Raw genomic sequence first — 23,586 nt, 5'->3', positions numbered from 1 at the left:
TTATCAATAAACTGCCTAGTTTGGCGGAGTCATTCTCAACTTGGTCATTTTCCCATGCTTAGTGGTAGAAGTGTTCATTGTTCATCTCCAGGAGGAAAGTGCATTGCTGAGAAAGGCAGCTATCTAGTAATGAGTAGGAACTGCTTGTGACTAGGATAAGAAGGCCTGTATACCCCCTGCTGTAGTTCCCTTTTTTTTGTTTTTGTTTTTTTGTTTTTGTTTTTGTTTTTTTCGAGATAGGGTTTCTCTGTGTAGCCCTGGCTGTCCTGGAACTCTGTAGACCAGGCTGGCCTTGAACTCAGAAATCCACCTGCCTCTGCCTCCCAAGTGCTGGGATTAAAGGCACCACCACTGCCCGGCCCCTTTTTATTTTGAGACAGTGTTTCCCTAAACTGCTGAGGCTGACCTTGAACTTCAGTTCTCCTGAATAGTTGAGACACTGTGATTGCAGGTCTTCACCTCTGGACCCAGCTGACCCAGTATTGATGCGAATTGCCATTTATCCACTTGAACTAGAAAAGAAGCCCTTTTACTCTGAAGCTCAGTAATGCCCAATTGCCATGCATTTCTTGGCCTTCTTCTTTCTTGACTAGAGCTCAGAATTTGCTAGCCCCTGGTTCTGAGATAGATATAAATATTATGGTACTCTCCAAGTTCTGATAAATTGACAGATCCCATTCCCATTTTGCACATGCCTCCTAACCTATGGAGTAAGTATATCACTTACCGACTCTGAGTCAAGCACTTTTGGTCTCAAGGTGTCATAGTTGAAAGAGCACTAATTTTAATACCTGGAGTATTTTATCCAGTTCAACACCTAACTGGGAAACAGATGCCTGCTGCTTGCCTCAAATGATTATTAATAGGCTCAGGTGACTAAATGATATAAAGGACCTTGGTCACCTGCAAAGGGCTGTCAGCCAGCCAGTGTGCCTGCCTCTTCAAACATCAGGGAAGTACACAGATGCAGAGTGTCTGAGCTGCAAAGGCGCTGCAGAAGCCAACAAGCCTACTTTTTTTCTAAGATGAGAACGATCAACAATAAAAGTTGATAGTTGACAAATGGCTTTATTGAAGGATACCAATATCCAGTTGCTTTTGAATCTGTTCGAGTTTTTGTTGGTTTTGATTTTGTGTTTGGTTTGGTTTGGGTTTTTTGGTTTGGAGTGGGTGTGGTGTGTTGTTTTTCACCTTTGTTGGAACTTTGTTCCTTGGTTAGACTGTTTTTGTGCCAGGCATGGTGGTTTGTGCCAGTGACAAAGCCAGCAGCAACAACGAGAGAGATGCAGCCCCACAGTTAGTTCAGGTCATCAATTTCAGGACGAGCCAGTGTGAATCAGGATCCTCTCCTGTGCTGCCATCTGAATTTGTTGGCAATCCTCTGCTGTTTTAATGGAATCCATTGGCTTGATTTTCTCTCCCATATTCACCCACCTCAAATACTCAAGGAAGTGAATCAATAGGAGAAAGCCAGGTCAGATAAGTGGATATGTTGATAATACTCTGCTGTTTTAAATGAAATCCATTGGGAAAGGCTTCCCCTCCCATACTCCCCCACCTCAGTCTAACACTCAGAAGTAATAGGAGAAAACAAGGCCAGTCCTTCTAACTGGATGTCAGAGCCATAGAGTATATTTATTTCCACCCTTCCTCTTACCCCGCCCCCTTTCTTTGAGCACTCCATCTTAGGCAGCCTCACATGGTTGCTATAGAGACAGTGATGTCACTAGCTGCAATTCTGATGTCACTCCCTAGTGCCAACAAGGAGGAGGTGCATGGAAGGCTGGGGAGGGAAACAAGATCTTCAGCTGAGTAAGAACATCCCAGCATCTTCATTGACTTTAAAAGTATATTCTGGAGTCTTCTGTGGTTCACTATAACAGAGCTTCAGAGGTAGGAAAGCCCATTGGGCTGGGAAAACAGCCCATTTTCTGGTCCCCTGTGGTTAGAAAGGAGAAGTGATGGACAGATTTTTTATTTCAAACTCAGCCTCCTGCTTCTGCCCAGCCAGTTTTAGTTTCTGCTTTGAATCCTGTGGGACTACATGGATTCCCTCAGCAGCATTCCATCCACTGTCCTTTCACATCAAGTTCAAAGTTACTTACAGGTCTGACCTGCTATCCCAGACCAGTCTATTGTGGGCCTGAGGGATTCACTCCTTCCAAGTGTGATGTTGAGAGTAGAATACAGCCCGCCTGTTGGATTTTCCAGCTGTATTGTCTGGCTAATTCCACATGCTCTTTTCTCTCCAGAACTCTGAGTAAATTCATGCTGGTAGATGAGTCTGATTCTCACCCACTTGAAGCCTCAGAGCTCTTTAAACAGAAGCAGTGGTTAGGCAGCAGAGCACTGGGAACAGGTAAGCTAACTGTAGCTGTGCGAAATTCAACTATCAAGTAGCAACAAGACTTGTTGGGTTTCTACAGGGCTTCAGACACAGAGAGAAGAGACGGAGTGGTAGGAGGGGCTAGAGACAACTAGTAATTCATCCATATTAAAATGAATACTAAAATTTGGTTGAATAAACTTCAAAATGTATGAAGGATATGCAGGAACCCCCTCTGAGCCTGGTTTACACTGCCTAAAATTTAGCTTTTTCATGAGTTAAGGCATCTTAAGAAATTAGGAAATGGGGTGGGGGTGGGGCGATTTCTTCAGGTGGTCTTGTGGCCTGGAGTAGAACAGGCCTAACCATCCCTGCCTCGCTCAGCTCTCCACCAGTATTCATGGCTTGCACTTCTCTCTGGTTTGAGGTAATAATCACTTTGACATCCTCCTCCCACCTTTTCACACTGGCATCTTGTGATCTTGTTTGTCCCTCCTAACTGTATCCCAGGCTTTTTTAGAACTCACGGTGCAGTTCAAGCTGATCTCAAACTTGCTGCTGTCTTTCTGCCTCGGCCTCCCAAGTGGTGAGATTATAAACATGACCCATGACACCCAGCTGTCTCATAGGCATCTGTATGATGTATGTTTGTGTGTACACACATGTGCATGAGAGAACATGCATGGAGAGGTCAGAGGCTGATAACAGGTATTTGCATCAGTTGCTCTCCACTCGAGTCAGAGTCTCTACTGACCAGTTTGCCTAGGTAAACCCCAGCAGTGGAGATACAGATGTGAGCCACCATACCCAACTTGTTAGGTGAGTGCTGGGGATGGAATTTGGGTTGTTAAAGGTTGAATAGCAAGCACCATTGGGATTGAGCCACCTCCCCAGCTGCCCTCACATTGGTGTGTGTGTGTGTGTGTGTGTGTGTGTGTGTGTGTGTGTGATATGTGTAGGCACATGAACCCAAGCCTCCATGTTCAGAGGCCAGAGGAATATGCGTTGCTTAATCACTTGCTGCCTTATTCAGAACAGGCAGGGTCTCTCAGCAAACCTACACCTAGGCTGGTAGTTAGCAAGCCAGCAAGCCCTAGGATCCTGTCTCTGCCCACCCCTTAGGGTTGGTGTTACAGGCACAAGTGAACAGCCACATTTAGCTTTTGAATTGGGTGCTGGAGATTCAACCTCAGGCCTCTATGCTTATTCAGCAAGTATTATTGTTCACTGAGCCATCTCCCCAGGCTCACATTAGAATTTTTGAGGAACATATTTCAGTCAGTCCTTTGTGACCACAGAACGTGCCAAATCTCCCAGGCTGAATACCTAAAGAAGCCCATTAGGTTCTAGTCTTCTTCTTCTTCTTTTTCTGGGCTTCAGTTTCCCAGTTTGTAAGATGAGTGTGTGAATTAATTGAAAGGTAAATAGTTACATTTATAATTTGACTTTTTCCCTCTATCAATTTAATAGATAACACTATGACTCCAGGAGGTTATAACTTTCTGATTTTCTTTGTGACAGCATCACACTGTATCATTCAGGGTAGGCTGGGCTAGCTATGTATCTCTGGATGACCTTGAAATCAGGACGGTCTTTCTGCTTCAGCCTCCTAAATACTTGGATCAAATGCATGGGCTATCACACCCAGTTCCATTTATAAAAACATTTATAACTTGATTCCCTTAATCCTTTTGGATCATCCTTTCTTTATTGTAGGAAACGTGTACATTAATTTAAAAATCTGAAAAGCTTCATAGATCATGTCTGTTATAGCAGTGCTTGTGTGGGAAGTGGCAGAATCAGGAATTCAAAACCGTTCTCAGTTATGTTGTGAGTTAAGGTCAACACGAACTCTAATGAGTCCCTCTCTCAATAACAAAAAAAGCAAGAAACTTTGTATATGCTTATGCTATGATCCAGACAACTTGGGGAGTTTTAACAGACTAAAACAAGCTTTGTGTTTGTACACACACACACACACAAAATAGACTAAAAAGCACTAGACTATATGTCAGCTAAGAATTTGCCAGATATACTAAACTAGGGAGAGCAATTTCTATAAAAAGAATACTAAACATTTTGGGATGTTCATTTCTTACCATTACTGGAATAGGAAGATCTAATGATAAAGTAACTTGCTGTGGTAAATTTGTCAAAAAAACATTGGCTATTAAAAGATTAAAATATCATGCCTTATGGTCATGACTCATTTGAGCAAGCCATTTCCTTTTTGTTCCAGGTTCTCCAATTTTAAGAAAGATGAGCTGCCTGGAATTACAAATGGGCAGGACTTTTCTATTCACTCTTTCAACAGAAAATTACTAAGCACCAACGTTAAAGGTACTATCTATTGTGAGGAATACCAAGATGAGTTAGAAAATTGCTTTGTCTTCATAAGACCATGTAATAAAGTAGAGAGAACATGTGCACAGTTGACGTGTTAGGTAGGGTGAGAAGGTGAAATGAATTATGTTGGAGACTTTGAAGGAGGAGTGGGGACATTCAATTAAGAACTTAAGAAATTTGTCATGGCCGAGCAGTGGTGGCCCACTCCTTTAATCCCAGCACTTGGGGGGCAGAGGCAGGCGGGTTTCTGAGTTTGAGGCCAGCCTGGTCTACAGAGTGAGTTCCAGGACAGCCAGGGCTATACAGAGAAACCCTGTCTGGAAAAACCAAAAAAAAAAAAAAAAAAGAAAAAGAAAAAAAAAAGAAAAAAGAAAGAAATTTGTCAGGATAACTGTGGCTCGGGTTCAAGTAAGGATGGGGTTTAGAGGAACATGCTGGGAGCACATGAGCAGTTAATGCTGGGTAGATAACCCAAGAAGAGATTAAAATGCACTAATGTCCTCTATTAATGTTTTGGGAGGGCTGGGCTAAGGAAGTTAGCTGAATTGGATTCATGGCTTATAACTCTTTTTTTGAGGACACATATCTCTCAAGACCCCCCAAAAGGCTTCTAATATGTCCCCAGATCCAACAATCTAAGGCTCTCCCCATTCCACCTGCTTACCTTTCAGCTTTCTAGTGAAGTATGTTTGTGAATAGCCAGTTTTCATCATTCATTAAGCCACTCAAAAGCCGGGCGTGGTGGCGCACACCTTTAATCCCAGCACTCGGGAGGCAGAGGCAGTCGGATTTCTGAGTTCGAGGCCAACCTGGTCTACAAAGTGAGTTCCAGGACAGCCAGAGCTATACAGAGAAACCCTGTCTCAAAAAAAAAAAAAAAAAAAAAAGAGCAGAGAATAACAATTGTCACTTAAGAAATCATTGGCCCTCGAAAAACCAAAAACAAAAAAAAAAACAAAACCAAAAACAAACAAACAAAAAAAACCATTGGCCAAAAGTAGAATGATTTGTTATCTGAGAACTCTCCAGAAGTCTCCATGTCACTTTGTGCCCCTCGCTTGAATGTATACTGAAAATAAGAACTCAAAATCATCATTCAGTGATCAGAGCGAAGTCCATGTGCAAATTCAGTCATTTCTCTCTGTCTTTCTTTGCAGAGTCCTTATATATTACATGGCAGGAGGGGTGGGTAGACTTAGGGATAGTGAAGACACCAATAAGGCTCATTCGGAGTCTTCCTTGTATCTCAAAACCCATCCTCAATAAGGGTAAGTAAGCTCGCCATTCCCTTACTCTCTTATGCTTACTGTGTATCTGTCTTAATTGTAGTATGATGGTAGCCTGAATACAGCAACAGATTCTGTTGATGTAGTTGTTCTCTACCAGAAGCAACTCACTTGGGTGAAATAAATAGATGGAAAGGCCATCACTCACAGATCTTATTCTGGGAACATTCTAGGTCAAGCTGCTACTAAATCTTGCCTTTCGTGGGCCAAATAGCAGTACTACTGTTAATTCTTTTCTTCATCCGCATGACACAAGCATATTCTGTATAGAGGTGTGATTCATGAATATAGAACATGCCTTACAGGTTGGAATCCATCCAAGACGCCTGGAGGAGTGCTGCTTGCAGACTTGCTCACTTTCCTTGCTTATACACCATAGGCCTGGCACCCACACACAGTGAGCTGGGCCATCCAGTGTCAGTTACCAAGCTAGAAAATGTTCTACCAACTTGCCCACAGGCCAATCTGGTGGAAATCACTCCTCAGTTAAGTTCCCCCTTCCTGGTGTGTCATGCAGACAGTCAGCATGGCCATCATACCCTCGCTTCTGGCCCAGGAGTTCTCAATCCATATTGCTCATTAGAATCGCCCAGAACGTAATAAGATACCTTTATAAGGTTTATTGGGGGAGGGGTACCACATGCCATGATGTACATGCATGTGGAACTCAGAAGACAGCTTGGAGGGGTCAATCTCTTTTTACCACATGGGGTCTGGAAATCTAACTCAATGTAAAAACCACATGAAAAAACTTGTTTTAGAAGTGCTATTCAACTTTTTTTTTTTTTTTTTTTGAGACAGGGTCTTGCCATGTGGCCCAGGCTTGCCTTGAGCATGTGGTCTCTCTTAGCACCGGAATCACAGATGTACAGTACTTGCAGCAGGTCCAGCCATATTTCGTCTCCACACCCCCTCATCTCTCTCTTCTGTACTAAGACTCAAACCCAGGGCCTTCCTCAGTCCCAGATTCAGTTTTTCTCCACTCTTAAGTGTATGTCTTTGTGAGAACAGAAAACAGCTCTTGAATGATTTTATATTCTGACTTTCCTTTTAACAATTATCCATAATCTCCAAAGCAATAGTAACATGCCCATATATGTGTAAGCAAATATTAATTATTTCTTGTTACATTTTTATTTATTGTGTGTGTGTGGTGGTGAGGCAGGTGCACACATGCCATGGTATTTGTGTGACAGTCAGAAGACAGCTTGTGGGACTCAGGTTTCCCTACAGCATGTGAGTTCAGGGTCTGAATCCAGGTCATCACTTGGCAGCAGACACCTTTACCCAAATGAACCATCTCAGCAGCCCTTTCTTTTCAACTTTTATTAAGCATGTGTTTGGTGCTCCTTTGACTTATGTTGGTTTTAATTTTGCCATGCCCCCACCTCTGCCAATGTCCTTTAACATAGCCTTTTCAGTTAATCAGATGGCCACCCCAAGAACCTCCATGGCTTTTAATTCGAAGTTTTTCAGCTCTAAGCGAGATGTTGAACTTTACTGTAATGGAATTTTAAACCAGTATTCTGCTGGAACCCAAATGTAAAGATATGGATCTGTTTTGTGAGAATGTCAGGACATTGTATGTGCGGCGGGGGGTAGGAGGTGTGCCTTCATAATTTTTCCCCATTGAGAGGTATAAATGGGAGTAGAGTTTGTAATAAGTCCAGAGACTTTGAGGGTGAAGTCTAGGGGAGGGGGAGATTGGCCATGGGAAAAGAAAGTGAGGGCAAAGAGAGCCTTCCTGCCACTCCAGGTAGACAGTTGCTGTGCTGCTTGGCCAAGCTTTTCAAAGACTACAATGTAGAATGAAGGTTTTGAAAAGTGGATGAGACTCAAGACAAAGGAGGATTTGGATTAAGGATTCTGAGCTGGGGACAATGAAAATGCAAGTATAAACAAGTGTGAGGCTGGTGACTGGCGGCTGAAGGAATAGTTAGAGGTGGTCAGGGCAGGTGCCTTCTGAAGAGGATGCCATCCAGAGGACTGCTACAAAAAGAGAACAGAGCAAAGTTACGAGGGCCGTGAAAGAACACATTAGCCAAGTCATCCCTACATCCTGAACCCTGACCTGTGGAGACTAAAGTCCCCCTAGCATTGGCTTATTGCAGAGAGACTGAGCTTAAGCAAGATCTACCAGTAATGTAAACGAGTGCTCTAGAGATATATGAAAACAAAGGTTTCCCCTATTAAAAATAGCTCATGTAGACAGAACATGCGAGTGCCTACTGGAAATCCGAGATATGGGGGAGGTTGGTAGGGAACAGAGCAGGACACCGCTGAGTGGTTCATGTATTTAAGAAATAATTGAGCATGAACACATATTGGGCATGAGCATCATTGTCTTAGTTAAGGTTTCCATTGCTGTAAACAAACACCATGACCAAGGCAACTCTCATAAAGAACAACATTTCATTGGGGCTGGCTTGTTTAGTCCATTGTCATCATAACAGGAAGGCAGTGTCCAGGCAGGCATGAAGCTAGAGAAGGAACTGAGAGTTCTATATCTTCATCCAAAGAAAGCCAGGAGCAGACTGGCTCCCATGTGTTTAGGAGGAGGAGGAGGAGGGTCTCATTGCCCACCCCTACAGTGACATCAACAAGGCCACACCTCCTAATGGTGCCACTCCTTGGGCCAAGCATATTCAAAACCACAGTAAACTCTAGTGATAAAACCTTGTGAGGATCATGCTGTCGGTGAGAGCTGAGGCTGGAGAGCTGCAGTTGAGTGGGGTTTAAGTCATACTTTGGACAGGTCTCCGGAAAGCATGGCTCTTGCTACCTGTATCTCTTTCTTTCTCGTTATTTCTCCTTCTATTCATGTAACCTTTTGATGACTTTTCTTATTTCTTTTTAATACTACCAGATGGCGGATAGGGTTGACTGGTTACAAAGTCAAAGTGGCGTTTGCAAAGTTGGTGTCTATTCACCTGGAGACAACCAACACCAAGACTGGAAAATGGTAAGGTGACCTTCCTCAGCAGCACTAGTTAGGGACATTTGGACTGTCATCAAATTATTTATTCTTTTATTTGTTTTGAAGATGACTAAAATGAGCTCATGTAGAACAAAAACTTCCCAGTTTACCCTAACAAATTCTGCTGTTCATGATGTCTGATATTTTACTCTTTTTTTCTTTTTTTTTTTTTTTTTTTTGGTTTTTTTGAGACAGGGTTTCTCTGCGTAGCCCTGGCTGTCCTGGAACTCATGTGTAGACCAGGCTGGCCTTGAATTCAGAAATTCGCCTGCCTCTGCCTCCCAAGTGCTAGGATTAAAGGCATGTGCCACCACACCCGGCAATGTTTTACTCTTTGATTATGTGTTCCTGGGGCATGGCTTGTGCATGTGTGTTCAGGTATCCCAGAGACCAGAAAAGGGTATGCAATTCCCTGGAACCTAAGGCTGCAGCCAGTTGTGAGAGACCCTGTGAATGCTGGGAACAGGCTCTGCTCCTTTGTAAGAGTAGTGTGTGCTTCTGACTGTGAGCCTGCATTTGCTAGTTAGTGTGAGAAATATGCTATGATTAATAAAATGTATATGTTACAATGACAGAATTTTAAGCTTTAAACAACTGCAGCTTAGAAATAACTGTCTCTGGGCTGTTGAGATGGCTCAGTGTGTGAAGGGCTCACCATCAAGCCTGATGATTTGAGTTCAATCCATGGAACACACATGGTGGAAGAAGAAAACCAACCAAGGAAACTTGCCCTTTGACCTCCACACAAATGTTGTCAAATAAACTGTGCTTCCAACTAGTCAGTCATTGTAAAAAATATACATAAATGTCTCCAAAGTACATCAGAAAGAATTCCTGAAATTCAGGATAGCTTAAGATGCCAAGAAGTCTAAACACTCAGTGATAGTGCCTCTGCACCTTGGGCATCCAGTAAGCATCTATTAAATGCTTCATATTTAATACCTGGGGTTGGGGAACAATAAGAAATTAAAAGCCACCCTATGGTTTGACACTTTAAAATTGTTTCCTGAGGAAAGGCTGTATACCGTTGAAAGACACAAGGGAAAGGCTGCAGGATTCTAGAAGGGTAGAAAGTAGACATCAAGCTGAACCTCCCAAGAGCCCTCATTCAGGCTGTTTGGGCACAGATGGTCCATGGCATAGCCCTTTTTACCCCCTCACAGTCATGTACTGTTCCCTACTGATGAAGGCCACTGCCCAGAGAGATGCTTAAAGGACCCAGTCCCAGAATCACAAAGGATGAAGAGTTTGCAGTGAATGACCATAACTGACTAGCACAGACAGTAGCATCTAACTCCAGAAACATACACATACATTGGGCAGAATTCTTTATGGAGGTCTTGGGCCAGTGAGATGGCTCAAAGGGAACAGATGCTTGCCACCAGGCCTGATGACCTGTGCCCATGTCCCAGACCCACATGCCGAAAGGGTGAAAGGCGAGAAGTGACTCCCACAGGTTGTCGTCCTCTGCACATCCATGCAGGTGCATACCCATACACACAAGCACACATGCACACTGTAACTCAAAACGAAAAGGCTCCGTAGCGCAGTGCATTCATTACTATATCCTTACTCAGAAGACTAACATGTAATGTTACGTGCCTATCTGAGTTTATACCAACTCTATTTTCTTACCAATAGGAGCCAAAACCCTGAGAAATCTTCCCAAGAAGTACAGACACTCATATCAAATTGCTAAAGAGCCCCAAACTGCCTGCCTCAGATGCTTTATACACCCTTGACCTTTCATGTAGAGAAGCAAAATGCAAACTGAACAAAGAAAACCCCATCACCTTTCACTAAGCAAGAAGTACCCTAGGACATCCAAAAAGATGAGTTCTGCTGTGGTGGACCTTTCCACTTCTTAGAAAACAGTGTAAACCTTAAATATAATTTAAGATGTAAGTATAATTGGTATCAGGCTGGCATTTGAGGTTAAGTAAGTAGCCATTGGACATTAATAAGAAACTGTTTGGGGTCATTTGGCAAATGGATTTTCTGAAGAATAATTGTTATATGTGTTTCATGTCAAGCATTTCGTGCAGGGTCATTTCACACAGGGTCATTTTACCACAGGGTCATTTCCAGCAGGGCATAGTGATATACCTTGTGACTCCTGCACTCTGGAAGTGGAAATGGAAAAGGCTGGATTAAATATGCTTAATGAGCTAGCTATGGAAGAGGGAACCAGGACTGAGTTCACAGTTCCCTAAAGTAAGCTGTGGGACCATAATCTCTGAGCAGAGAAAACTAAACCTATTCATCTCCTAGTGTTCTTCTCCATGGGCGTGAAGCATTGTTTAGTTTTGAAAGGCGAAAAGATGATTTGACGATTGACAGTCTTCCACACAGATCAGGATGCTATTGTGTAAAAAGAGGGAGGCTGTAGGAGCAGTGGACTCTGACAGAAGAGAAATGGGAGTCCTTAGTCTCTGAGGCACTCAGATGATTTTGTGTTTCCATCAATACCCGTAGCCTACAGAGTTGCAACATAGCATCCCAAGAATCAGAATCACATAGTGTGGAAGGCTATAGAGAATACTTTGCGTTTAGACATAGATTATAGACAGTCTATAGTTTTATAGTGACGTACAGGATTTTTTTTTTCAACAAGTCTCTTCCATTCCACTTGGATAAGAATTCTGCTGACTGAGCCATGAGACTTGTCACATCCATGTTAGCCTGGCCGCTTCATTACATCAGCTGGACTGGGAGTCCTTATGAGGAAGCTGACTGCACCCTGAGATAAAGAAATCAAGTGTGAGACACTGTCTGCAGCAGGCCTAAGGACATTTAGATCTAACACCTTTTCTGGCCTCTGCAGGCACCTGTATGCATGTACACACACACACACACACACACACACACACATACACATGCACACAAAGAAAAAATTTTAAATTACTGCTATGGAACAAACAGTAGCCAGAGACATCTTAAGTATTTTTATTTTACATATATGGGTTTTTTTTTTCTGTGCACCTGGCACGTGCCTGATGCCTACAGAGGCATCAGGGTTATAGACAGTTGTGACCATCTTGAGTCTTTAGCACTAGGAATCAAACCCAGGACCTTTGAAAGGACAGGTACTCTTAACTACTGAGTCATCTCTCGTGCCCTATAGCTAGTAACTTTCACTTTCATAAGAAACTAGTAGTTTCCTGACATACTAGCGATTTTATACTAAAACACTATTCTCTTTTAAATGGGCCATATTTGTGGTCATTCCTAGATTTCAGAGTTCTTTACATTTGATAGCAAAGGAAGCATACAGATGTACATGGTGCCATACTTAGGTTTAAAGTTTTTGCCACATATAGATTACAGTAAGTAGACATATAAATATGTATGTGCTTATCAGAGCTCGTGTCCATCAGAGAGTTTGTACCTGCACAAAACTAGTCACTCAAAGTTATTAATCCCCAATTATAAATCAATTCATTAATGTTGGTTAGTCATGGGGAACCACTTAGCATGTCAAGATTTTGCTGTATCAAATAATTAGGTACAATTTTCCCATTTTTCCTGAAAATATAATAATAGACATAAATTTAAAAACAACAGATACCCGCATAAGGGTGACAGGGCCTTTAACCGCAGCTATCAGGAGACAGATACAGGCAGATTACTGTGAGTTTGCAGATAGCTATGGCTACACAGAGAAAACCTACCTTGAAAAAAAGGGAAAAAAACAAAACAAAACAAGGACAACACACACTCCCACACAAACCCCAGCAGACAGAGCTCAGAAACAGTGAGGCACCCCAGTACCAGCGCATTACCGATGTGAACACCCTGTGAGCTTCAGGATGTTGAGGTCAGGAACCATGGGAGTGGCCTAATATAGCATCTGAGAACATGGGCTTCAGAGTAGATGGCTTGGTTGGGATTCTAGCTTCATCCCTAAGTAATCTTAAAATTTCAAACAACTAACTTAACTTAATCTTGTTCTTTGATTCTGGCCTTAGTAAAATGAAGAAAGCAAGAGAAGCAAGCAACACTTAGGATGGTAGCCTTAAAGTGGTGTGTCTGGTCTATAGTAAATGTTCAGTAAATATGAATGGCTTTTATTAAGATGCTGGAGTCAGCTGGCCTCTGCGGTTGTCCTGTGTGTCTTGTATCTTTGCTGTGTTACAACTGGGTGAAACCATGTCTGCTTTTCAGGACACATCAACAGATCCTGTCCGAGTGCTCAGCTGGCTCCGCAAAGACCTGGAGAAAAGTACAGCAGGCTTCCAGGACTCGAGGTTCAAGCCTGGAGAGTCATCATTTGTGGAGGAAGTGGCTTACCCAGTGGACCAACGAAAAGGTTTCTGTGTTGATTATTACAATACCACCAACAAGGGCAGTCCAGGAAGATTGCATTTTGAGATGTCTCACAAGGAGAACCCTTCCCAGGGCCTCATTGCCCATGTTGGTAATGGGGGTTCCATAGACGAAGTTTCCTTCTATGCCAACCGCCTCACAAACCTAGTGATCGCCATGGCCCGAAAGGAGATCAATGAGAAGATCCACGGCACTGAAAACAAATGTGTCCATCAGTCATTGTATATGGGGGATGAGCCCACACCCCACAAAAGCTTGAGTACAGTAGCCTCTGAGCTCGTGAACGAGACAGTCACCGCATGTTCCAAGAACATTGCCGGTGACAAAGCTCCCGGCTCTGGAGACAGGGCCTTGGGGTCATCACAGGCCCCTGGTCTAAGATACACGAGCACTCTGAAGATCAAGGAGAGCACAAAGGAAGGCAAGTGTCCAGACGACAAGCCCGGCACTAAGAAGTCTTTCTTCTATAAGGAAGTGTTTGAGTCTCGGAATGCAGGAGATGCCAAGGAGGGTGGGAGGTCCTTACCCGGAGATCGAAAACTGTTCAGGACCAGCCCCGACAACAGGCCTGATGACTTTTCAAACTCTATCAGTCAAGGGATCATGACCTATGCCAACAGCGTGGTGTCTGACATGATGGTCTCCATCATGAAGACGCTGAAGATCCAGGTGAAGGACACAACCATCGCCACGATTCTGCTGAAGAAGGTGCTGATGAAGCATGCAAAGGAGGTTGTCTCCGACCTCATCGACTCCTTCATGAAGAACCTCCACGGCGTCACGGGAAGCCTCATGACTGACACAGACTTTGTCTCGGCCGTGAAACGAAGTTTTTTTTCTCATGGAAGCCAAAAGGCCACAGATATCATGGATGCCATGCTGGGCAAGCTATACAATGTGATGTTTGCCAAGAAATTCCCTGAGAACATCCGGAGAGCCAGGGACAAGTCGGAGAGTTACTCCCTTATCTCCACGAAATCACGGTCTGGTGACCCAAAGCTCTCAAATTTGAACTTTGCGATGAAGTCAGAATCAAAGCTGAAAGAAAATTTGTTTTCTACATGCAAACTAGAGAAAGAGAAGACATGTGCCGAAACTCTGGGTGAGCATATTATTAAGGAGGGACTGCACATGTGGCACAAGAGTCAGCAAAAATCTCCTGGCTTGGAGCGTGCCGCAAAACAGGGTAATGCTCCACAGGAGGTCTCCTTTGAGTGCCCAGATCCTTGTGAGGCAAACCTTCCTCACCAACCTCAGCCACCAGAGAATTTTGCAAATTTTATGTGTGACTCAGACTCCTGGGCCAAGGACCTGATTGTATCCGCCCTGCTTCTGATTCAGTATCACCTGGCACAGGGAGGAAAGATGGATGCTCAGAGCTTCCTGGAAGCTGCTGCCAGCACCAATTTTCCCACCAACAAGCCACCACCTCCTCCTGTAGTTCACGATGAGTGCAAACTTAAGTCTCCTCCCCACAAGATATGTGACCAAGAACAAACAGAAAAGAAAGATCTGATGAGTGTCATCTTCAATTTTATCCGGAACTTACTCAGCGAGACCATATTCAAGAGTAGCCGTAACTGTGAATCCAATGTGCATGAGCAGAACACTCAGGAAGAAGAGATCAATCCGTGTGAAAGGCCTATGACTCCATGTGAAAGGCCTATTACCCCGCCTGCCCCAAAATTCTGTGAGGATGAGGAGGCCACTGGTGGTGCCTTATCTGGGCTAACCAAGATGGTTGCCAACCAGCTAGACAACTGTATGAATGGGCAGATGGTGGAGCACCTGATGGACTCGGTGATGAAGTTATGCCTCATTATTGCCAAGTCCTGTGACTCTCCCCTGTCAGAGCTGGGAGAGGAAAAGTGTGGGGACGCCAGCCGGCCAAATTCTGCCTTCCCAGATAACTTATATGAGTGCCTACCAGTCAAGGGTACTGGGACAGCTGAAGCCCTCCTGCAGAACGCCTACCTCGCCATCCATAATGAACTGAGAGGTTTGTCAGGACAGCCCCCCGAGGGCTGTGAAATCCCCAAGGTGATCGTCAGCAACCACAATCTGGCTGACACCGTTCAGAACAAGCAGCTGCAAGCTGTCCTTCAGTGGGTGGCTGCCTCAGAGCTCAATGTCCCTATTTTGTACTTTGCTGGTGACGATGAAGGAATCCAGGAGAAGGTGAGAAACTCCAGAAGGCTTTCCCGTGGGTTGGCGTGGTGCTTAGGAACCCCCACCAGAAAGCTTTCCTATGGGTTGGTGTGGGGCTTAGGGTCTGTGTGTTTTTCTGAATGAGAACCCAGCTATAGGGAAGGGAGAACCAGACAGAACTTGAAGACTAGGCCTTTCAGCAGAGGTAAGAGTAAGCTGAGATTAGATCACAAACAACCAGAAACACACCAAGAGAGGGAAGGAGAGATGGTGTCTTCTGCATTTCTGCATTTATTTGTTGTGCCAGAAGCACCAATTAAAATTCTCCAGGAGACTCTATAGGAATCAGACAAAAGGCTGCGCCTGGGGCTGACTTTTTTGTTTGCTTGCTTTTTATCATGATTCTGTGCCTGTGGCTCTCTGCTAACTAGTTGTAGTCACTGAGCTCTTGATCTGGATCAACCTATGTACCGGGCTGTTGGACTTACTGACGTTAACAAATCTGCCACTTTTTAGCTTTCTCCCAGCGCCCCTGTTTTTCCCCAGGGGCACAACAGGGAGTCAAAATTCAGGACTAAAGTTAAGGTCTGAAACTTACTGCTAAATCTGTGTTCCTTCCCAAGCCCCACCTTGCATTTTGGAAGTCTGTGATTGAAAACAGGGTGTAAATGTGGATTATCTCCACAGGGCCAGGCACTTGTCTTGAGGGAGTGGTGTATGTATGAGAGAGGTATGAGATAGGATGTCAGTGGAAGGCCTCACTCTTCCTGCGCTCCTCAGGGCTGGCTTCCTTCTTTCTGGTGACTTGGGGAAAATGTAGGCATAGAGTGGAACTCCGAGGAGGAGTTGGAGGAGGTACATCTTCTGATCCCTTTGTTCTGTTGTTTCTCATTTGAAGAGTAGAGTTTGAATGGAGATGGAGATTATCTAAGACTATGGGTTTTCTTTGGGGCCTTCTCTTTGCCATAACTCTTACCTGATGAAGCCGTGTAGGCTTGCACATAAGGCATTTCGCACCACTTTCCCGTTTGCCTCCAGAACAGACCCCACTGTAGTATGCATTTAACTTAAGCTTCCAGCTTTGGCCAAATTTTCCTATCATCCGTCTTATATTGAGGCCAGACAATATTTCCTTTGGTTCTTAGGATCAGTTTATCCTAATTGATCTACAGTGTTTCAGGGCATCCAAGAAAATCAAGGGCAAACTTCCTGTGACAATCCCCAGAGAGAAAGACCAGTACTAGAATCTCTAGAGTGGAGAATCAGTGACACGGGAAGAAACGTGGGGCCCAGAAGACATGGAGGGCAAGGGCTTTCTCTTTTAATAAATTGGGTTAATAACCCTCAGAACTGGGAAGATAAGGATCACGTGTGCAGACTAGGTTCCATCAGTCCTAAACCAGACTGAGCTTAACTTCCGGCAGGACATCACTCCTGGTCTGGGCAAGGCGACAGTTGTTACTCAAAAGGCATCATAGAGCGTCTTCACTGGCAGCCTCCTTCCTGACCTACTAGGACACAGCCTTCATCTTTAGCAATATACCCAGCTGATATGTCTGCAGATAGTCTTGGTAATGGGTTTACCATGTTTGTCTGACAGTCAGGAAAATGTCAAGTAAGTCAGTTATCTATCATCTTCTAGATCTGACACTGGGACCCTAGCAAACTCCGTGTCTTTCAGTGTTTCCACTTCATATACCACAATTATTTTGGTCCACAGTGGTCAGCAGGAGGAAGGGAGAGTATATTTTAGCAAATATTTTAGATGAATAAATAAGCTAAAAGCAAGCGCAGCCTCCATGTGCAGTGTATGAAAAGCTTCTATTTGTACCCATCTTTCCAACCCACCAAACATAGCATACACAACTCATTCTGCTGATGGATTCTGAACTAAAGTTCTGTAATGTATTTGCAGACAAATAGGACAATAGACTTATAGACCCTTTACACAGCTTCGTTAATTCTGGAGAAAAATATACCCTCCCCTTATTCCACTGAAGGGCCAGGAGGAGGGATGGTCAGCAGCATTTGACTTCTCCATGTTAGAACAGTTAAATAATGCGTACAACAAAGAAACTAGCTGAAACCAACTGTTGTTCTTTTGGAAAGGCACTGATGCATGCGAATAGCATCATGTTAATGCAGCTCACTGAAGCTAAGGCTGAGGTACTTAGGAACCCATCTGCTTTCAACACCATAGAATTTATTTTTAATAGGTCATGTAGATGCAAGATCAAAACCCAAAATTTAAAAAGATTGAACACTGAAAACAGTTGTCTCCTCATCAGATTATTTCTCTATTGCCCTCCCCGCAGAAAAGCCAGACACATCTATTCCTGGGGTGTTCTTCCAGAAATATATATGTATGTACATGTAGAGCTAATGTATACCTATGTCTTTTTTAGTACAAGTGGTTATATGCATTTATAAGTGGCAGAATATACATGCAACAATTTAACATAATTTATATATACAATACATGTGATATAGTTCAAATGTACACACGAGAGAAACACATGCATACATATACATACATGCACACATGTATGTGATATACACATGTCCTCATAGAATATACATGCACACATACTTAAGATAGAATACCCATGCATACATATAACTTACATAGATGCATACACTGTAAATGTACCTATTCTGCAACATAGAGTTTTTATAATGTTGTTCTGTTTTTGCTTTTTAATTTGTTCTTTGAAACAGGGTCTTGCTATGTAGCTTAGGCTAGCCTTAGGTTCTCTGTGTAGTCCAGGCTGGTCTCTAACTGGAGAGACCCTCCTGCTGCAGCCTCTGAGTCTCTGGGGTTTTCTTTTGATTTCACTGTATACAATTTAATCTAATTTAAGACAGTTTTTCCTATTTTCTGGTTTTGCTTTGGGTTTTCTTTTAGTACTTTGAGGTATTTTAGAAGGTAGAGATATGGGTTTTTGTTGACATTCCCCCACCCCTCACTGGCTTCTACCTGATTCTTTCTGATCTTTCTATTCTGTGCCATTGAATTGTCTATCTGTTTATAGGTCAATGGCTGACTCTGTTGTAGTCTTGCGAATTTTAAAACATCCCCTAAGACTGAGCACTCCCTGTCTGTCTGCACCAGTGTTGCAGGTAGTTAGTTGAATTAGTCTTTTTCACAGCTGTGACTAAATACCTGGCAAAAAGCAATGGAAGGAAGGAGTGGGTCACTGTACCTTACAGTGTCCGAGGGGCACAGCCTCTCGCTGCAGAGAAGGCATAGAGGCAGGAGTGAGGAAGCTACTCACATGTGTCTGCAGGCAGGCAGGAAGTGGAGGCAGCCTAGGAAACTGAAGTGCCTTCCCTGTGACTCAGTTCTCTCAGCAATGCTCATCTTCTAAAGGTTCCACAGCCTTCCACAACAACACTACCATCCGATGACCAAGGATCCCACCATGGGCTCCTACGAACACATTCACATTCAAACCACAGCACTGGTCTTCCCTGGTTATATCTATATTACCCCCTCCTACTGAGGGACGATGAGCTACATAGTGAGCTGGAGACTATCCTGGGCCATATTGTGAGACCTTGAATTAAGATGAGGAAGAGGAGGAGGAGGAGGAGGAGATGACTTCCCAAAGTAGCCATTTAGGTGGGTCTCCACTCCCCCCCCCCATTCTCCTCAACATGTTTTTCATTTACTGTAGGAGTCATAGTGATAGATCATTGTGAATTGATTTAATAAGCATAAATTCAAATGACTAAAGATGTTGACAGATCTCTTGCCCACATCCTGATGACAGTGTTTCCTTCCCTTGTTCAGAGATGAGATTGGCTTGCCTGATTTTTAAGACAGAGTCTCATGGAGCCCAGGCTGCCCATTCTCTCTATTGCTGAGGCTAGCCTTGAACCTCTGATCCTCCTGCTGAGTATGTGTTAGGCTCCAGTAGTGCTGGTTTACAGGTGTGTGGCACCATGCCCAGTTATGTGGTGCATGAACTGAATGCAGGGCTTTGTGCATGGTCGACAAACGCTCTACCAGTTGAGCCAAACATCTCCACTCAAGGGTTCTAGGTTCTAGAAACAAGTCCTTTGTCAGACACAACTCTCAAGTGTTTGCTCTGTGTGAATCATCTTTTAAAAGAGCAAACATTATTTATGATGAATTATCTGATTAGCTTTTTTTCCTGTGTGATCCTTGTCTTCATGTTATAGTCTCATTGCATATGTAGCTAAGGTTGACTCTGACTTCTGATCCTCCTGCCTCTACCTCAGGGTACTAAAGTTGTATGCTTTTTATGTCTTATCTAATGATATGAACACTTTCTGTCCAACTAGTGTTGCTTTTCTGTGTCTTTGTTGTGCTCGAATTGAGCCTCATATGCTAGGCAAGGCATTCTACCCCAGTCCTTTCCAGTGATTCTTGACTGCATGCAGTTTTGTCACCAGAGGACACTCGCCAAAGTCTGGAGACCTTTGACTGTCACAGTGGGGAAGACAGTTGCTAGTGTGGCAGAAGGCCAAGGATATAATTCAACACCCTAGAAAGCATAGGGCAACCTTACAGTGAAGAACAGTGACCCTGTGAAGGAAACAGTACTGACAGAGCTGGCCCATGCTAAGGTCACACAAACCTTCCTCCTTGTCTTGTGTCTGTGTGTGCCTTGTGTGTTGATGTTGGTCCTTTGTGTTTGTGTGGTTTTGTTTTCTCAGTGCTGGGAATTAAATCCACAGCTCCACACACACTGGGCAGGTACTCTCCCACTGAGTTACTGCTCCACCTATGGGTGGGTTTTGCATACCTGTTAGGAAGGGAACTAAATATAACCCTTCACCCAAGGATGTGTGGGTGTTTCTGACTTACTCTCGAAAGGCCCGTGGGTACCTGGCCCCTATGAATTTTCCGGCCACTTCACTAAGAGGTCAGCTGGTCATAGTGCTAGAGCCGCTTGCTCTAGCTGTGGTTGTCCTTCTGCTTCTCCCTTTCTGCCTCCTTATGGTTTATCTGAACGTTTTCCAATGTTCCATTTGCATTTCTCTATTGTGATAATTCAGGGGCTGTCTTAATTGGTTTGTTTTCTTTAAGATGTGTTACTCTGTGGTCCAGGCATCTGCGTTAACTCCTGTTTTTAGGAGTAAAAGGACAGTCACCCATTTGTACTGACAGTCACAGCTTCTCTTACTCGGCCTCCAATTGCCTTGGGCTAATGTGGTCCTCTAGTGATTCTTCTAGAACACACATGCTGGAAAGGAGTTCTCTTCTGTTTGTGCTAGAGATCAAACCCAGGGTGCAGCACCCACTTAGGCAAACCCATCTGAAAATGTTTTTTATTTAGCCTTCATTCCTGGGGTGTATTTCTGCTGCATGAGGAATTCTGATTTGGCCTTTCTCTTCTGGTCAGCCGTGGTCTTTCTCCTTTTTTCCCCATGTGTGTACATGAGTTAGGACCTTGAGGATAGGAAGGTTAAACCTTTGAGTCATGTTCATAAGCCCTGACTTCTGCTTATCATGTCTTCTCCATCTGATGCCCTCTTAGTTTATGTATTTAATGGAATTTTTTAGCCCTCAAATTTCTACTTGGCTTTCCTTTATACCTCTTTCTTCTTTACAAAACATTGTCCTGCACCTGAACTGGGGGTGGAACACAGGGCCATGTACCTGTACCACCACCGCAATACTTCACTTGGGTCTGAAGCTCCCTGAGTCACTCAGTTGGCTCTGCACTCCCTGTGTAGCCCAGGTGGCTTTGAACTTGTAGTAGTCCTCCTCGGCCTTCCTGATAACTGAGATGACAAGCCTGCACACGAGGCTGGCTTGTTTCGTTCTTTGTTTTCTGAAAACTGGTTAACTAAGCTGGCCCTCACCTCGTAGAACATGCTGCCACAATCTCAAAGAAATGCTCCTCCCTCTACCTCCTGGAATTCCAAGCAAGCATCGCCACATCCAGCAAAACTTTGTCTTGCTCATTTCAAGAACACTTACTTCAATTTCTGTTGTGGGAATTTTGATTTCTGGAAAAGCTCATGGTTGGGGCCATGACCTATACTTTCTATGCATTTCTTCAGTGAAGACAGGATGTACAAATTATGCCTGGAGGAGGTTTGGTCCCCTCAGGGTATCAGGGGAATGGCAGTGCTCTGTGCACATGGCTGGATGTCTGCTTCAGCCATTCTCATTGTATGCTTGGGAAGAGAACTAAACCTGAGCTTCTGAGTCCAGGATGTGAGTTTGCTCTGTGACTTCCCATGAGCCTCACTCAGGCAGACCCCTTTGCTTTTCCAGGCACCATCTCCTGAGGTGAGATGGAGCCCTGTTGTACCTCCAGCTCTAACACTCTAGGGCTCTGAGGTGTATGGGAACAATCCCCTAAGACCCAGGTTGGTCTTAGGGCAACAGAGGTGTGCTACTGACCTGTCCTCTTGCTGTGAGTGACACAGTAGCTGACAAGTGAGCTTAGGGAGAGAGGGCTTATTTTGGCCCACAGTTCTGGAGTGCGGTCAGTCCTGCATGGTGAGGAACTGATGGCAGCAGCATCCTGTGGTCAGTCACGTGACCTCCATTTGTGCCCAGCTAGCTTCCTTCTTTACTTTCTGTGTGAGACTCTAGCCTCGGGAACACTGCTGCCCACAGTCAGGGGTCTGCACACCTCAGTGACCCTAAGCTTTGATTTCAAAGTGGTTCTAGATCTTGGCTAGTTCCCAATCAATACAAGTCATCACAAATGGAGACTGTTGTATATTGGGGTGAGCACAGAATCTTAGAACTGTTGGGGGACAAGAGCAGTGTTGATAAATGCTCACTTGGAAGCACCATCTTCAAGGGGAAAGTAGGTGGATTGGACTCAGTGAGCGTCACACTCTGCATCACCAACACGGCAATGCTAACATGTTTGTACTGTGGATGATGAGAGCAACTTCCTTAGCTTGAACTCTTCTTGGGCTGGGGCTAAGTGCTAAGCATGCACAAGGTGCTAGCTATAATCTGTGTACCCTAAAAATTAAAATCCATTTGTTTGGAGTGAGAGGTAGCCCTTGGGAGGTAGAGGCAAGAAGATCAACCCTTTGAGACCAGCCTTAGCGACGTGGATCCCTGAAGGTTTGTCTTCACCGAGTCCCGCCTCCTTCAGCTTCCCCGGGTGGGGTGGCTCCTTGGTCCCAGGTCTGCAGGCCTCTCCTGGTCTGGATTGGGCTTCTCTGCTCCTCCATCACCTTCTCTCTGCTCTCCACAGCTACTTCAGCTCTCAGCCACTGCCGTGGAGAAAGGCCGCAGCGTCGGGGAGGTTCTGCAGTCGGTGCTGAGGTATGAGAAGGAGCGACAGCTGGATGAAGCAGTGGGAAATGTCACGCGGCTGCAGCTGCTGGACTGGCTGATGGCAAACCTGTGATTGGGGCCTACCCTGAGTTCCCTCAGCGGGCCGAGTCCCCGCCCCCTCAGCCCCCATCCATGCCCCACAGAGCCCTAAAGTCCCCTCCATACCACCCACACTAGACACGCCATCTAACGCTACTCACTGGATTTTGCAGATTTTCTTGTCCATGCGAGCAAGGACATAAATTAAAAGATTACAGTTAAAGGGCAGCGTAAGTGTGGCTTGTGTTTGTTGGAAAGGTAAGACCGCCGCAATCTCCCTGAGAAAGCGGTCAGACGGAGGAGGGCGAGGACAGAGGCAGAGAAGAGCGGCCAGTCATCCACTGGGTTCCATGTTGTCCCTAACAGTGAGATGACTTAACTGTTCCCTTAAAATAAGCCACAACTGGGCTTATTTTACTTCATTTCCATCCTTTAGAGCCACAACAACCGTGAAACAGTTTTTTTTTTGTTTGTTTGTTTTTGTTTTTTGTTTTTTTTTTTTGGTTTTTCGAGACAGGGTTTCTCTGTATAGCCCTGGCTGTCCTGGAACTCACTCTGTAGACCAGGCTGGCCTCGAACTCAGAAATCCGCCTGCCTCTGCCTCCCGAGTGCTGGGATTAAAGGCGTGCGCCACCACACCCGGCTTGAAACAGTTTTTCACAGCCAGTCAGCATCATTTACTCGTGTTGTGGTGTGACCCAGTGTCCCATCTGCCCAAGCTGCACAACCCCTGCCACAGCCAACTGTACCACAGTTCAAGGTTTAGTTGAAGCAGCCTCGGGGTGGTTGGTGTGGCAGATGGAGCCAGTGAGATCCTAGTTTCATCCCAGTGGCAAAAAAAAAAAAAAAAAGAAAA

General features: G+C 44.5%; 1 protein-coding gene across 2 annotated transcripts; it reads left to right on the top strand.

The window, feature by feature from the left end:
• Positions 1-1,754: 1,754 nt before the first annotated feature.
• Akap3 (A-kinase anchoring protein 3) lies at positions 1,755-22,952 on the top strand. Of its 2 annotated transcripts, none has more exons than XM_021165822.2 (6): positions 1,755-1,893; positions 4,566-4,666; positions 5,830-5,940; positions 8,825-8,920; positions 13,100-15,439; positions 22,609-22,952. In XM_021165822.2, exons 4-6 carry the CDS (start codon positions 8,825-8,827, stop codon positions 22,762-22,764), a joined length of 2,592 nt encoding a protein of 863 aa, XP_021021481.1. In that variant the 5' UTR covers positions 1,755-1,893; positions 4,566-4,666; positions 5,830-5,940; the 3' UTR covers positions 22,765-22,952. The 2 variants fall into 2 exon arrangements, with proteins under 2 accessions (XP_021021481.1, XP_085696001.1); XM_085839875.1 differs by lacking the exon at positions 1,755-1,893 and adding an exon at positions 3,017-3,145.
• The last annotated feature ends 634 nt before the right edge of the window (positions 22,953-23,586 follow it).

Source organism: Mus caroli, unplaced genomic scaffold, assembly GCF_978045245.1.
Source record: "Mus caroli unplaced genomic scaffold, Mus_caroli_1 scaffold_7, whole genome shotgun sequence".
In the NCBI taxonomy this organism is placed as follows: domain Eukaryota; kingdom Metazoa; phylum Chordata; class Mammalia; order Rodentia; family Muridae; genus Mus; species Mus caroli.
Note: the sequence above shows the minus strand (reverse complement) of the source record. Positions and strands in the feature narration are given on the sequence as shown.